Source organism: Heloderma suspectum, chromosome 3 (genome assembly GCF_057233095.1).
Source record: "Heloderma suspectum isolate Gila_16-S chromosome 3, 16-S_ref, whole genome shotgun sequence".
Lineage (NCBI taxonomy): Eukaryota > Metazoa > Chordata > Lepidosauria > Squamata > Helodermatidae > Heloderma > Heloderma suspectum.
The window spans coordinates 10,093,009-10,110,341 of NC_139460.1; the positions used below are offsets into that span (position 1 = coordinate 10,093,009).

The following is a 17,333-nucleotide window of genomic DNA, read 5'->3' on the forward strand; positions in this document are numbered from 1 at the left end:
TCATTTTTTAGAGAAAAGTACACTTCATATGACACAGGGTACATTTTTGCTTCCATCCACAGTAACTTGGCTTGTACTTGCCAGAATAAATTCATTTGGGGTCGACGGCAAAGGGCATAACCAATACAGACAGGGGTAACAGAAATGTCAGCTCCGTCTATCAGAATTTCCCAGCCGTACTTCCCCACAAAGTAGTCAGAAAACCTCTGTGCCATAAAAGTAAAATTGCAGAAGAACTGCTCCTACTATTGGGTCTGCTAAACATAAATTTCAATAAATCAAAACCTCCTTTGCCTGTTTTGTTTAGGTGCTCTGTCAGAAAGCTCAGAGCACAATCCTATGCATGTTCAATGCAGCTGACTCCCTAAAAAGTGTGTTTCGGACTGTAGGCTTAGTTTCTCTACCATCAGGTAGAACTTCATCTCTCTGCCTTCCATCTGCACCATTTTGAGGTCTTTGATTCCTCCCATGCCTTTTATTCTCACAACGAATAGGCCACAAACCCTGTCAATTCCTCTTTTGAATGAGCTCCTTTCTCATCTAGCCAAAACTCTTCTAGAGTGCTGCCATCTCTCCTGTTCCACTCTTGCTGCTGCGATTATCTTGTCCTTCTCTATAAGTTCATAAACTAGTTCTCTCCCTCATATCAATCCAAGCTTCTAGTTCTTCCTTTTAAAGCTCTCTGTTTCTCTGCTCCAGACGATCTCTCACCCTTTTTCTCCCCTTTCCTTTGCCGTTGTTTCACGCAAGTTCATCTCCTTTTGTTTCTTCATGTAAAGACATGAAGCTGCCTTATACTGAGTCAGAACACTGGCCCATGTAGCCCAGCACTGTCTACTCTGACTGGCAGCATCCTTCCAAGGTCCCTGGCAGGGGCTTTCCCAGCTTTTCAGCTTGAGAGCCTTTAAATGGCAATACCAAGGACTGAACCTGGCATGCAAAGCACACAGTCTACCACTGAGTTGAGGCCCATCCCCCTATGTTTTGCTTTCATACCACTTCCTCTGTGTCAAGGGCATTGAAATTCTTTCAGCCCAGGGGTCAATTCCATTTTGGAGAATCTCTCGGAGGCTGCATTCCAGTGGTGGGTGGGGCCAAAGGAAAAAGGGCGGGGCCAACCCCCCAAACACCAGCATATTTGAGCTTAAAGTTCTTAGGGCTTCTCTGCACCAGGCTTTTATCCTGCACCTTTACTGGGGCTCCTGCTTTCGGATCCTTTGCGGTATTAAGATCAGCTCCTTTACATGTGCTTTCTCTCGGGGATTTCTTTTCTCTGCAAGTTCTATATGTTTCATTAAACAGCCACTACATGGTATAGCAGCATTGCAGAAGTACACAGAACCTCTGAAGCGCTTCAATGTGCCATTTAAAAAATAGTGGATTATTCCAGTTAAGAAAAGAGCCTTGATAATGGTCACAAAGCTGGGAGAGGCCCTGGAGGGTGACAACGTCATGTAAAGTACTTGCAAACTACCATGAGTGAGCAATCATGAACACACAATAAAAGCCTCATGTACAGAAGCCCTTACTCCTTACTTAGGCATTTCAACCATTTAGACTGGAGGAAAAACTGCACAAAACTGCACATTTGAGAAATCACCAGTGGAAAGGGAGTGGGGCCAGGGAAAGGGGGGTTTGTGGCCAGGTAGGTACCCCAGGAGAACTAAATTTGGCCCTTGGTTCTGTACTCCTGCTTTATGTGGAACAGCTTCCCACCACCTCTTTCTTTTCTCAAGTCCCTCAAGACTTGCTGGCATACTCCAGCACCATTGGACCTCATTTCTGATACTACTCTGTCAGTCTTCTATGCCTGCCTGTACTCTGTTACCCTCCCCTCTCCAATACACATCAGCTCCCACCCTCAAATTACTTATCCCAAAGTAATTCGACTGATTCTGGTGGAGTTCGGTTTGTTTGGTCAAAGGCTGCAGTCTCTCTGGTCTGGCCTATATTTAAGGCATGTGATACTTGTTTTTCGACAGCCCTTAAATAGCAATTCTCATGGATGAATTAACATTTAATCGCATTGTTATTTTTAAAAGGCTTGATAAAAAGGTCATGATTAGAAAGGATTCAGCTGCTACTCTTCTGGAGCAAGGATCCTTAATACTGTTTATTTAGATGCAATTTAGAATCTGGGCTGCCAGCTGATGCACACAATGATACCTCTGTGCAACTGATAGGAAGTTAGAAGGGCATTAATCACCCTTTAATCTGCAGAAACGGATGTGTGAACGAGTAGCAAAAAGTGAGGCAAGGGAGCGGGATCCTTTGTGCACATTTTTGCTCGTTACTTAGCTTAAAGTATTGGAGAGGGTTTGTGATACAGCCAGGCAGGCAATATGACTAGGGTGGAGGATGGTACTTTATACCAGATCAGACTGTTTATTTGTCAAGCCCAGCGGTGTCTGCTCTGACTGACAGTGGCTCCCTCGTAGGGATGGCGGAGAATTCCGCCATGGAATTCCGCCATGCACTGGCATTCGGCCCCCCGAAACCCGTGGTGGAACTGCCTGCTACCCCCCCACACCCCCTGCGGATCCCCCCTGGGACGAGACTTATCTGGGGCGGATGTTCTGGACGGCGGCAGCTCCAGCGGCGGCGGCTGGTCTTCCGACCGGCTGCCACCACCGCCATCTGCAGTCTGGTCTTTTTTTTTTTTTTTTACTCAGACGTGATAGGCTACATAAGTCTTTACGTAGCCTATCACGTCTGGGTAAAAAAAAAACACGTACGCAAATGGCGGTGGCTATGGCAGCTGCCATTTGCATTCCTTATTTTTCACCGTCTTAGTCTATGTAAATATTTACATAGGCTAAAACGGCGAATCAAAAAGGAACGCAAATAGTGCCCACTATGCTATTTGCGTTCCCCTTTATTTTCGCCGTAATAGTCTACATAAATATTTACATAGACTAAAACGGCGAAAAATAAGGAACGCAAATGGCGGCCGCTGTAGCCGCCGCCATTTGCGTACATGTTTTTTTTTTTAACCCAGACGTGATAGGCTATGTAAATATTTATGTAGCCTATCACAGTTAAATACAGGGATGCAAACGGCGGCGGCTACGGCCGCTGCCATTTGTGTCCCTGCTACCCAGCGGCTGGATGTCGGGCTGCTGGCGGAGCTGGCTGGCGGCTCTGTGGAATCCCCGCGGAGCGGAGCTGGCCGGGCAGGACTCCGGGGGGAGGGTCGGAGCGCCTCCCCCCCGTCGAGGATTCCGGGGGGAGGGACGGAGCACCTCCCCCACCACCGTGAAGCAGATCCGCGAAATGGTAAGTGACTTTCGTACATCCCTACTCCCTCGGGTCTCAGGCAGGGAGAACACTTTCTCATCATTTTCTCCCTGATAACTGGAGACACCAAGGATGGAACCTGGACTCTCAGCATGTAAAGCACATGCTCTAACACTGAGCTATGGTTCGCACTCCTTGGGTAAGGGACAGTCGGCGAAAAACGAATTTTACCTGTCATGTAGCACTTGATATCCTGAGAGTTACTAATAGGATTGTTATTCTTGAACATGTAAAGGTTGAAAGGCATTATGTTACTGCTGCTTAGACGCTTCCAAATGTCATGGTCTGGGCTTGTCCACCGTCCGGCAAGCACATCATAGTCTCTCTTCCCCATATGTATGAGCTTTGTGAGGGGGTCGTACAGGCCTCCATGGTAGCCAATGATGATTTGGAAGTTTGGGTTGGTGTCCATGTAGATCTCCCCATAAGCTGTGTACAGGATCTGCTTGATCATCAACCCTGTTCCACTGAAGACAGCCAGAGGAGTCCCAATGTTGTCACAAGCAATGTAAAATTCATCTCCACTGCTAAGCTCCATGGCAAAAAGATGGCCCTGAAGGTCATAATAGAGGGAAGTTATCTCAGAACTGGAGTGATTGTAAAGATGGGTGACTTTGGTGGGGTTGGTGAGATCTGCATAAAAGAACTGCAGATGATGGCCATGGGTGGTTTTGCTGGACACCCTCCTTCCAAGTCCATCATAGCGATACTTCACACTCCACCCACTGGCTTTGTTGTATGCCTTGATGAGCAGCCCTGCAGAGTTGTACTCAAAAACGTCATTCCCCCTTTGTCTCAAGAAGCCATCTTCATCCATCTTATACTGCACATCCCCCAATCTTGTAATCCTGTCTCTGAGATCATACCTCAGTGGCGTGAGGCGAGCACTGTTGCCAGGACTCAACAAATGGAGATTCCCATTTAGGTCGTAACTATACCTCCAGAGTGGCTTCTCGTTGATTGAGACAGTCTGCAACTGGCCATCAGCATCATATTCGTACGAATACCTTGTAGTGTTTGCATATGGGCCAACCTTCAACTCCTTTTTCACCACTCTCCCCATGTTGTCGTACTGCACAGTCATCCAGTACATGAGGGACCTAAAAATCTCATACTGTACTTCTTTCATCCTACCATATGCATCAAAGTGCTTAGTGTGAGTCATGACTGCTGTGGTGATGATCTGATTGATATCATAATAGATCACTCCAAATTTGCCAAACTGCTCTGTTTTGCCTGATACGTCGTCATATCGGTAGAGGTCAATGGGTAATGGTGTCTCGTTGATCACCGCTTGCATGCTGGTAACCCGGAAGCTGTTGTCATAATTGTAGTCAAAGCGGGCATTCACCATGCCTTCTTCCGTGAAACGGAAGATCTGCCGGTCAATGAGCGGTCCAATCTGCCGGTACCGGATAGTGCAGGTGAACCCCTCGTTTTGCAGGTTGATAGTCTTCAACATGCCTGCCGTTTCATCATAAGTGAAGCTGATTTTGGTTGTATCATAAAGCATTTCAGCCAGCTTTGACAGCTTTCCATATTTGTAGATGACACGCCTCCCTGTTCCCAAATGATGGGTATGAAGGAGCTGCTCCTCCTCATTGAAATCCTTGATGACAGAGGCATTACCCTCTGGGGGCCTGTAGATGTTCCTGTAATAGCCAACGGAGCGGATGGTTTCCAAGGTCTGTCGGGCTACATTGGGCATGGTCACGGATGACAAACGGTCGTTCTTATCGAATTCAAAAATGTACTGCCGCTGGCTGTGAAGAAGCAGCACCATGGACTGAAACCAGGAGAGAGAAAGATAGTTATAGTCCTTCATTTTAAAGCCATTAGAAATTTGAACTTTCTCCAGCAGGAACATTCTTTAGGACATTATTATTACTGTAATAATCTTGCCTCCTTTGAAGATCCCCCCCCCCCGAATTTTTGTAATTGGCGGGAGAGGGAAAGTGCCAGTTGTTGATGCATTGAACAATATCTTATGGATTTCTAGACATTGGTATAGATGCCCTCCTCCCTCTGTCCCTACCATAAAATTTTGGTTGATCAGTAGATCCAGTTTCTGATATAGCCCAAATCTCCCAGATTCGTATTCACTAAACAGATGTGCAACTTGGTGAAAATCCATTGCTGAACACTACATAGTCCAAAATGCTGACGGAAGGGAGCATTATTCCACTCAGAATTAAGAATACTTGGATGTACTTCTAGACAAAGTATATCTGTGTTTTCCTGGCTTGTGTGGGATTATTTATTTATTGATCAAAACATTTTAAAACCACCCTTCATCCTTGTGGATACCATTGTGGTGTATAAATATAATATGGGTGGGGGGTTGCTACTGTCACACCCAGAATCCCCTCAAGCAAGTATTTAAAATCTCTTGGGGTGCAACTCTATCTATGTTTAGACAGAAAAAAGCCTTACAACTCCCAGGATTCCCTAGCCAGCCACGCTTCTGGGAGTTGTAGGACTTTTTTTTTCTGTCTAAACATACATAGGATGGTACCTTTAAGATTGAAAAGCAACTTGGAGATTATAATCAAGAGAAGCTGGAATGTTAAAAGGGGGCAAAAATAAGGAATAGGAGGAGAGACTATCAATGAAGGGGATCTGATATGGAAAGCAGCTGTTGATTCTACAAAGCTCAGAGAGACTTTTTACAGGTGGCACTCACCTTCTCCAAGTATGTGTAGCTCCAAGATTTGCCATCAGCAAAGATTCTGGACGTAATCCTGCCAGACTGGTCATATTCCATCCTTTCTGACATGGTTCCCCTTTGAATCCCAGCAATATGCCCCCCTGAGGAATATGTTACGTTCACCCCATTCAGCCTGCTGCTTGGAGACCAAAGGCTGGGCCGCCCGGCTTGATCATACAGGATGCGCAGGGTGAACTTGCGATGGTCATCGTAGATCTTCTCTGTTCTAGTCACACGGTCAAAGTCAAGGGACAGCAAGTTTCTGTTATGAACCTGCAGCAGGGACAGGGGAGGAATGAGAATTAAAACTACACAAGCCGTAAGAGGATGAATGATGAGCCACTGTTCAAAACAAACAATTTTTCTGGGGAGGTGTAAAATTCTGGTTTTTTTGCAAGCAGCCATAGGACATAGGAAGAAAATAAGAAATAAGAAAGGAGAATAAAACAAATCTGAAAACAGACCGCTCAATCCCTAGATAGATTCATTAAAAGTGCAGCACTAACACGTTTATTATGAAATAAGTCCCACTGAGTTTAATGGGACTTATTGCCAGGTAAGTGTGTATAGGATTGCAGTCTAAGTGTTTTAAATGTATTTATTAGTTGATTTAAAATATTTTATGCCACCTTTAAAGGCAAAGCACATATTAAAATGATGAAGGTGATGTGCTCAGTTCCTCAAGTGCAACCATTCTGAAATGCGAATGTGTATGCATGCGTACGTATTTAAAAAACACCAAAATGTGCATGGGTGGGGATTGCTAATTTGATTGCAAAACTGGCATAGAGCCAAAGGGCATTTAAATTTAACCCCTTTCTCTTGCACCTTTTCCTAATTTACATCATCCTTGAAGAAACTGCTAAATGCTCTGCAAGAGAAAAAGTAAAAGTGCCTACATTATGCCTGTTTTGAAACCTTTTTTTTTTTTTTTACCCATACTGCAAATGGGAGGGAAGGGAGAGATTTACAATGGGAAAGTAGTATAGAGAAAGAAGTAACAACCCACCTCCCAACACACAATAGTTCCTGCTTCAGATCAAAACCCACCCATGGCTGCATTCAGTTAAAAAAAATCTCCCAGTGTACCCCATGAATCTCCCAGCATTACACGTAGTTTGGCCCTACGAAGGTTTAAGGTTGGAATTAGTGTGACAGGAAACACAGCAACCAAGCGCTGTCCCCGAGAAAAGGCAATCATAAAATGGAAAAGCCTTATAGTATTTTCATAGAGGAATATGAAAATATTATTTCTACCATTACTGCCTAATACATTTCTTTTAGCACCTCCCGAGTGACCTAAGGCTTAAATGCAACATACAGAAGCCCCTGCTCTGGAAGGAGTGTTTGTGCTATAAGGCCTGAAAAACGGAGATTTACAACACAAATGCTGAGGCAATGCTAAGTGCCAAAATGGCACCTTGGTGTAAGAGTTTGCATCTCAGAAATAATTAACTGCAACTACATGGGTAAAAAAATATGGCCTGTGTGGTTATTTCTCTGGTAAAATGGGCTGAGTGTGATAGGATGCTTGAAGCTCAGCTATGTACCACGTGGCCATTTGGAGGGAGCTAGCCAAGCGGTGGTTTGACAGTTGGCAACCAATCTCTGTAGTGTGGCTGCTGGGTGCGATGGTACACCCTGTCACTGTGACAACCGTGGCTGTTCTCTTCTTACCAGAATCCACACAAAATATCAAGATGAACCTCTGTTTGGACATCCCACGTTCAATAAACAAAAGTGAACAAATCAGACCGCTCCATAGCTGTGAAGACACCAGCTGCACTCCTAAGCGAGAGGAGGTTTTATATCATAGATTGCAGTCTGCATTTGTGTGAAGGGGGCAGCGCTGTCCAGAGCAGTGTTACAAGAAGCGTTTATGACAAGGGTCGAGCAAGTAACTGTTTGGTATGGATTTTTAATGCAGCAGTTGAAGAGCAAGACGATCAATCTGTAGCAGTCAGGTGCAATTAGAGGTCCAGAAAGTTACAAAGCCAGAAGGCAACTTCAAGGTGTTAGGGTGCAAGGCGCTGAAAGTGGAGGCAGGCACAGGTTAGTGAGTTAAGAAGGCTGGGAGAAGAATGGACCCAGTGAATGAGGCGCAATGTACGGCTTCTGGGGGAAAAGCACCCCCTATCTATTTTTGTGGGTCTCCTGGTATTGTCCTGGTCCTCACGATATTTTCTGCACAGGTAAGAAGTCCCTGCTCTCTTTGGACACGGATGTCTTGCGTTTTCCTGGCTTGGTGCCCAGTAACACACTTCCAGGGGAATGGGGCTCTTCTCATGTGGCTACTGTGAGCCCAGTGAAGCAACAACAGCAACGAGAGGGATTGGGGAGGGGACTGTGTAACATCACAGTTCTCCGGCTTGCGTTGCAAGACTGTCAGACATCTGGGTGTTTGTCTATCAACAGATGGATGGTACCACATAAGCAGAGAGTAGAGTTCATGTAGGGGATTCCCCAGACCACAGATGTGGCCGCTCTTCACAGTTTTATTGGCTTAACTAGATTCTCTATAATTACGTCAACTGACTCTTGGTCTGTAGGAAATAGATGATCAATAAAAGTGCTGAGGCATCTCAAGGGATGGGTGTGAATCAGTCCTAATACTCTGGCCAACAGGGAAGGCAAATGACATGTGATTCCAGGAGACCCATGACTGATCCACTAGTGCAGACAGGGAACCTTTGGTCTTCCAGATGTTGTTAGACGGCAATTCCCAGACCATTTGCCATACTGGGTGGGGCTGCTTGGAGTTGGAGTCCAACAACATCTGGAGGGCAGAGGTTCCCCAACCTACCCTAGTATTTACTTTTTATTAGAGAAGTGAAGGCTGGGAGGAGCATCCCACATTTCCCCCCATAAATGAGACGAGGGGAATTTTGATCCCAAAAGCAGCCCACAGGAAAAGAGTTATAGTATCCTCTGCACCAGTGCTGCTACTGCTGCTACTTGGCATTTATCCTTATTAATGAAAATTTAATAGGGATACATGCCAAGTTCTGCACCTAGGAAAAAGAAACCAAATGCAGAGTTACAAGATGGGGGATACTTGGCTCAGCAACACTACACGCAAGAAGGATCTTGGAATTGTTGTAGATCGCAAGCTGAATATGAGCCAACAATGTGATGTGGCTGCAAAAAAGGCAAATGCTATTTTGGGCTGCAGTCATAGAAGCATCGCTTCCAAATCCCGGGAAGTACTAGTTCCCCTCTACTCAGCACTGGTTAGGCCTCATCTGGAGTACTGTGTCCAGTTCTGGGCACTACACTTTAAGAAGAATGCAGACAAACTGGAGGGGGTTCAGAGGAGGGCAATAAAGATGATCAGGGGCTTGGAAACAAAGCCCTATGAGGAGAGATGGAAAGAACTGGGCATGTTTAGCCTTGAGAAGAGAAGACTGAGGGGAGATATGATAGTGCTCTTCAAGTACTTGAAAGGTTGTCACAGAGAAGAAGGCCATGATCTCTTCTCCATCATCCCAGAATGCAGGACACGGAATAATGGGGTCAAGTGACAGGAAGCCAGATTCCGGCTGAACATCAGGAAAAACTTCCTGACTGTTAGAGCAATACGACCATGGAACCAATTACCTGGGGAGGTGGTGGGATCTTCCACACTGGAGGCGTTCAAGACGAGGCTGGGCAGCCACCTGTCAGGGATGCTCTGACCTGGATTCCTGCATTGAGCTGGGGGTTGGACTTATAGGCCCCTTCCAACCCTACTATTCTATGATTCTACTGCCGTAAAAACAAAGGCTCCCTACGCCTGCATGTTCCTTTTTTAACAAGCCAGGAGATCAATCTGAAACCTCCTGGTGTCATGTATAGGTTGGCCCTCAGTACTCTGAATTCTTGATCATGAACACCACTGCAAGACTGAGGTCCAATTCTCACATTACATTTTTATGCAATAATAAAGTCTCCGAGAAGTGCTCTTGCTCCTGTCAGCTCTGTGCGATGGAAGTCTCTCATTTCAGTTCACTCTCGTCTGGCAAGAGCTGGTATTTACCACAATAGGGAAGCCTATTGAAATACTAGAGTACACCTTCATGCATGGAGCCAAGCACCAGCTCTCACCCTGAAGTACAGGTAATGCGAGAACAGATCCTGCGAATCACGGCTCAGCACAGCCTTTTTCACTCACCCGCAGCCTGCGTCCAAAAACGGTGATCTGGCCCCTCGCCTGTTCTTTGCGCTGCCTCCACTCCACCAGGTTGAGCCCGTTGTCAATGGGGAGGGTGACGTTCCTCTTCCCCACAGTAGGATTAACGGTGCCAGCCAGTAGATGAGGTTCAGTCTGCAGTGCCACTTCCATCCCATTTGCCAGCATGAGCCGGAGGGAGCCGTCTCCACCGATGTAATAGCTGTTTCGCACTTGGTCTGTAAAAAGGAGGGAAAAAAATGATCCAGAGAGCTAAATGCTGTCGCTAAAATTATTTATGCAAATTAGAAATAAGATGGGTCAGGCCAGAGGAGAATAGCATCATCCTCAGGATTAGTATGGTAGTACCAGTATCTGAGAATTACTAGTTTCTGTTTATGGTAATATAGGCATTTTCAAGCTGTTTTTCAAACAACTAGAATTGCCTCATTTTTTTTCTGGGAGGACTCCTATGCCTTTACCTAGGTGCTCAGCAGACAGAAATTCAGTAGGTGAAGCCTGCCCATCACTCCATGAGAATGTTCAACTGTTAAATTTCTGCCAGTCATGTTGCTAACAGAAGCCCAGACTGGGCCAGGGTGAGTGTCATGTTTAGCCAACTAGTTGGCAATTTGTGGCTCCACAGTAGAAAATGGAATTCTGGGAGCTATTGGCTTGCCATGTCATGAGTGCTGCAGAGGTGAGGAAAGCTCCAACTGCTGAAATTCCTTTGTCTGTCCAACTGTTAATGGTATAGGAGTGCTGACCTCAGCTGCAACTGATCAACCAATGCCATTTTCACGCACATGGCCTTGGGACTGCCTCTGGGGACAGGCCATAGCTCAGGGACAGAGCACTTGCTTTGCGTGTGGAAGGTCCCAGGTTCAATCCCTGGCCTCTCCAGGTAGGGCTGGAAAAGACCCTGACTGAGAACCTGGAGAAATGTTGCCAGTCAGCGTAGACTGGTTTGCACTACAACTTCCATCAGCCCACTCAGGGATTAAGAGAGTTGTAGTCCCAAACATCTGGGGGGCACTAGATTGCCTACATCTGGTCTAGACAATACTCAGCTAGATGAACCAATGGTCTGACCTAGTATAAGGCAGCGTCCTGTGTTCCTTTTCCCCTTAGTGTGAAGAGAGACGGTCTTTTCTGAGTGGCTGCATCGTTGGTTCTTTCCCGCCGCATAAATTCAGCTTTGCAAATATGCACCCCCAGCAAATCAAACGTTGGATTGGTGACCAAGTCAGCCCTCAAGTTGCGTTTGTGCTTCTCTGTGTGTCAGGACCACTGTTGGTCTCCCCTGCCCCCTTTTCCTTTCCTTTTTAAAGGAGACACATATGTATGCATGCATGCAAATAATGATCTTTCACTTTACCCCCAAAATCGAGCCTCCCTTCCACATCACGAAATGGTGGAAGGAGATGTGTTGGTGATGTCATGGCACTAGCCAGTAGGTGCCTATCGATATCCAATGAGGAAGGGCTTTTCCAGGGGCAACCAGAAACCTCAACAAAAATGTGCAAAATTCTTATTTTCCAGTTTTGGTCTAGGACTGAAAAGGTGTGTGTGTGTGTGTGTGTTTGAAAACAACAAAGGTGCGAGCAAACTCTTTTCACCACTGTTAAAATGTTACATCTGTTTTCACCTTTAACATTTTTGGGAACTAACCCTTGTTTCACTTTTCAAAAAGGTGGGACCCCTTTCCATTCTGCAGAGAGCATTGTACAGCACTAGCACAAAATGAAACTTTAAAAAGGGCGACCTGTTTGTTCTGTCATTGGCAGAACAACCTCCATGGCAGTTTGATGTCTACTTGCCATATTACTGAAAACTGGGTGCATGTAGGTTTTATTTGGTGGCAGGGGCAGGTTGGGGGGATTTACATACAGTCCTTGTGCATGGTGTGATGGCAGACAATGTGGCAACCTTGATGAAGCTAAGCAGGTCTGGCTCTGGACAGTGTTTAGATGGGAGACTATTTGGGAACTCCATTCATTCATTCCTTCATTCATTCCTTCATTCCTTCATTCTATTTCTATACTGCCCCATAGCCGAAGCTCTCTGGGCAGTTCACAAAAATTAAAAAGCATTGAAACACATTACACAAGGTACAAGAAAAGCATTTACATAAAGCTATATAAACAGATAACACAGACAACAAATATCTAAAAACAATTTGTTAAAACTATCAGCCAATGACAATCCAAGGCCTAATTTAAAACTCATAAAACATATGCTGCCAATTGCCTGAGAGAAGAGGGCAGTTTTAACCTGGCACCAAAAAGATGACAATGTTGGTGCCAGGCAGGCCTCGTCGGTGAGATCATTCCAAAATTGGGGGGCTACCACCAAGAAGGCCTTGTTGCCACCCTCCGAGCCTCCCTCGAAGGAGGCACCCAGAGGAGGGCCTTGGATGCTGAGTGTAGTGTACAGGTCATCTCATGCCGGGAGAGGTGCTCCATCAGGTATTGTGGTCCCGGGTTGTGTAAGGCTTTATAGCTAGCCCCTTGAATTTGGTTCCGAAACATACAGGCAGCCAGTGCAAGCGGGTCAGAATCGGTCTTAAATGTTCAGACCTTCTGGTCCCTGTTATCGATCTGGCTGCCGCATTTTGCACAAGCTGCAGCATCTGAACCGTCTTCATTTATGCCACCTTGAGGTCCATGAAGGAATGAGGGCGGGACACAAATCAATAATCTAGAAAGGCTAACTTGCCAGGAAGTGTTGGGAAAAGCTCACTGTTCTGTTTAATTAGAAATATCATTTAAAAGAAGAAGAAACACATTGTCCATGAGTTAAAAGTTTGTTTGCTTGTTTGTTTTTATAAAACAAAGAATTTGGAAGAGGGCTGACTCCACAAGCAGCTCACCATCTGAAAAATGCCACTGATTCTCAGTTTGCATGAAGCAGCCAAGAAGGTTATGGGGAAGGAACTCTTGGTTTACATCCGAGGTGGCGAACTTGCAGCCCTCCGAGTTTTGTTTTGGCTTACAACTCTCATCAGCCCTAGCCAGTTTCACCAATGGTGATGGACGATGGGAGCTGTAGGCCCAAAGATCCGGAAAGCCACAGGTTGCCCACTCCTGGTTTACATGCTTTTCTCTTCCAGCTTAAACAGGTCTCCTATGGAAAGTGCCTTGTCCAATGGGCCCACTCCCTGCCTTCAGTCCCGGAGCTGGCTCTGACTTGGAATGATGCAGCCATGCCGCAGTGCTGAGCAACTGAATATTGAGAGGCTTGACCATGAGACAATTATTAGAGGCCCTCATCTCTGGAGGCATAAATCAAACCAGAGTCAGTTAATTCTCTGAAGAGCCCTGAATGGCGGTGTCTGTTGCTTAATTAGACTCCCGAGGTGGAGTTAAACTCCCATCCCAGTGTTCGCCAGACATCTTATTGTTTCTGAAATCCAGTCGAGCCAGTTAGGAACAGGCTTGGCTGGTGTATAAAAGGTGAAGCTGTACTATAACTTGGAAAGGGCAGGATGGAACATTTCTAGTTCCTAACCCTTGTCCTCCTAGACCATGCCTTCATCCTAACTAGGGATACGTGACAGTGCACTGGACAGATCCCCCTTGCCTGCCCGCCCAGGCCCCGCTCAGAGAACCATGGGGCTTCCAGGTAGATAATGCTGCATACTTGGGAGCTGTTAAGACCCCATTTATGTAACAATACAGGTGTGAAAGGAACATTCATGCCTGTAATGTTGTGTAAAAGGGCCTTCACCCGGAAGCACCAATGGCGGCTTGCAAGGGAGGACAGGTGGACCCACAGCTTCGTCGGGCGCTCACTGGGCCACACTGAAGCTTCGGGGTGCCACAAGCAGGGGTGGACAGCAGCAATGGCTTGGCGAACACCCGACAAAGCTAGGCATGGGCGAGTCCATCCATCCCTATCTTTTACGTCTTTGTCCTCTGCTGCCCGAGAACTTCCCAGTAGCTGCACCACTCTCGGTCATCTGAGGGTCTCCTGCTCCAAAAATGATTCTGCACTCTCTCCCTTGCTGCCCCATGGCTGTGACTGCCCCCCACAACACCTCCCCTAAATCCCTCCTCAAAACCCACCTTTTCTGCGAAGCCCTGGGCACAACCCCTTAGTCCCCACATCCTACTGTAACTAAGCCTAAACAGGCATGACTGAAATAAATAAATGCATCATCGTGCCTCATTGACCCCAGTCTCCATGTCACTCCCCTTCCCCTGTTGCCTCCCCTGTGCAGAATTATAGATTGCAAGCTCCTCTGGGCAGGGATCCCGTCTCCTGTCCTTTCTGATAGCCAATAATAACAAAACAGCAACAACAACAATAAGCTCTGACCTTACAGTCACAGAAGAATGTCTTAGGACAACTGGAGCCAGAGGCTGGAGGACTGTAACCTAACAAATGTGGTTGTATTTCTCAGGTCCCGGATGGATGGATGGATGGATGGGTGATTTGAGAATTGAGGTTTCTGGAAAGAGTGTTGGCTTTAACTGATCAAAGCAGGTGTCAGCCTTCTGAAACACTCCTGGGCAGGAGCTGGATTTGAGCAGTGAAGTGTATGCATGAGGGGTTCATGTGTGAGTTGTACGTTGTATTTGAGTTGTAGGTGAACACGTGCGTGCACGTGTACATGTGTGTGTGCCCCTGCCACCCTAGCAGACACCCAATGCAACCAATCCTGGCTCCAAGCCCTTTCCCCTCCTCGAATTCACTCTGAACGGTTGTGCACCCCTGATGTGGATGTGAAGCAGTCCGAAACCAATGGAATTAATGGAGTATAAAATGAGTGGCCAATTCCAACCTGTGTTTCTTTGGATTACAGCCTTAACAAAATCCAACTATTACACCCCGAATAAATTGCAGAGTATATCATTTAATGTAAATGTGGTCTTCCTTGGTGTGAATTTGGGTGTTTGCTTTCCACGAAGCTACCCTAACTTCATCTCCCGCTGCCCTGATGGTCTCTTTTGATACAATAACAGCAATAGTAAAAGTGGACGTGGACTGTGTTGGGAGAAGAATGTGCTAGCAAGGAAATCAGGCTGAACCCCGAGTGGAAAACAGCTGCAGTACCAACAACTGGCCAGGCAAAGGCCTGACTTGGTAATTAGGTGCGAGTGTGTGCGCGTCAACACTGGAAAGCATTAGGAGGCGCCAGGATGTGGGGGTCTCCTGGTGCTGGGATTACCACGATGATGTCTGTTTCCTGCTGCATAATCCAATGCGTGCCGCTCACCCCTTCTCACCCCTTGCCAATAGCTGCAGAGAAGACGCTGATTCATTATTTGAATGTATTTGTATTAATGGCCTGACTTATCTCCAAGACTCTGGGGAAGTTATAGAAATATTTCCAGTTTTACATTAACTACCCTCCCCCTGAAAGGGATGGAGATCTGGCAAGTTCATAGTTGTGGAATGGGTTGGAAGAGGGAAGATGGGGTTTTTCCACACAGGCACCCACCCACAAAATGACATGCAGTTTAGCTTCCTCTTTTCTCCTTCGTAAAGTGGGTGGATGTTACAGCAGGATAGGGGTGTGGAGAGGGTTCTCAGCTGGAGCGCTCACATAGCCGAGCACCCCTGCTCAAAATCTGGCAAAGAGAATTTAGGCGGGCACAGCAGAATGAACATTCTGCTCACCCTCCTGATTCTCTCTGCCAACTTGCTACCCTGTCTCTGGGGGGAGGTCGGGGGAGGAGAGAAAATAAAACTCACCTCAGACAGTGTCATATTCTGCCAGGGATCATGGAGGTTGCAGTTCAATCCCCATTACCCTTGGCAACAAAAAATACTGCAAGCTTCACTCCGCAGGCAACACCCTTTCTTACTGGAGGCACTCCTATCTTCGAGGAAGCCCTCCAGTATCCACTACCCTCATCCCACATGTTGAATTTTCTCTTGGAGGAGTGGGATGGGGTAACACGCAGTGGAGGAAACTGAGCCCTTAAGAGGGTTCCTTCTGAATGCCTGAAGGGCCAAAGACACTTTCAGGGCGGGCACCAGGTTTTTGAACTAGTCGGTTCAACTCCCGGTTCTTGAATGAGCGGGAACCATCCTGGCTTCAGTGGTGGGGTGGCGAGAGGCAACAGGAGTGCATGCTGAAGCCTCTGAACCTCTTTCACTGCAAAATCAACCTTTAGCCCTTGCCTAGTGTCATGTTAGCAGAGCACTGCATGTTCCTACCAGTGCTATCTGCATGCGACCCTACAGTGCGAGATACTAGATACTGTTGTGACTCAAGGAGAATCCCGGCTTGACCCAGAAACCTTTACAATCCTTCCAGGTCAGGGAGAGCCAAAGGCCAGCTTGGACGGTGACCTCACTTCTGAGTAGGGATGGATGAATCTGTGAGTTGAGAGCCAGTGTGGTTAGAGTGTTGGACTGGGGAGGTCTGAGTTCAAGTCCCCATTCGGCCATGAAGCTCACTGGGTGAATTTGGGCCCGTCATTGACTCTCAGCCTAACCTACCTCACAGGGTTGTTTTGAGGATAAGATGGAGAGGAGGAGGATCATGTGAGTCACCTTGGGCTCCTTAGAGGAAAAGGCGGGATATAAATGCATTGAGCGGGGAGTTGGACTCGATGGTCTTGTAGGCCCCTTCCAACCCTACTATTCTATGATTCTAAATGTAACAAATATATTCTAAAAATTCGGTTTCTCTCAGTTTATCATTTTGCCAGTCTTTGGTTCGGTTTGTCTCAAACTTTGAGAATTTTTCCAGTGTTAAGTTGGGTTCGTCATGAACTTTGAGAATTTTTTTTTTTTTTTACGTTTGTGTGAAAATTCAAAAGTATTTTGCTGCACATTTTCCCTAAAGCATGCATTTTTGTGTGTACGCTTGTCTAATACACACATTTTTGTAAGCAATTTTTCTAATATTATGCCTTTTTAATATTATTTTCCCATGAATTTTATTCTGAACATTAAAATGCAAACTAAATAAATTTCACCATCATCCCTATGTCTGAGCCCAGTAACCCTTTACTGCCCAGGGAATGATCCAACAGCAGCACACTGATCTGTGGGTTCTAGGCTCTACGCCCAGTAGCTCCTGGCAACTTTGGCCTTCAGTCTTCCTCAGATGACTGGAACCCTGAATCTTCATATATTGGTTAGATTTAACAAACCTAGAAATAACTTCCTTTATTTACAACCAAAGAAAGTTATAAAATAAGGGTGCAATCCTACGCATGTTTA

At 46.2% G+C, this 17,333-nt stretch overlaps 1 protein-coding gene across 1 annotated transcript in view; it reads right to left on the minus strand.

Annotated features, from left to right (window-relative positions):
• Window positions 1-17,333, minus strand: part of TENM4 (teneurin transmembrane protein 4) — a 352,941-nt gene that overhangs the window by 7,698 nt on the left and 327,910 nt on the right. Inside the window, exons 25-27 of the mRNA XM_084845392.1 lie at window positions 10,155-10,390; window positions 5,981-6,277; window positions 3,469-5,083 (exon numbers count right to left, since the gene is read on the minus strand). Coding sequence (XP_084701518.1) covers window positions 3,469-5,083; window positions 5,981-6,277; window positions 10,155-10,390 — 2,148 coding nt within the window. The remainder of the gene's footprint in view (window positions 1-3,468; window positions 5,084-5,980; window positions 6,278-10,154; window positions 10,391-17,333) is intronic.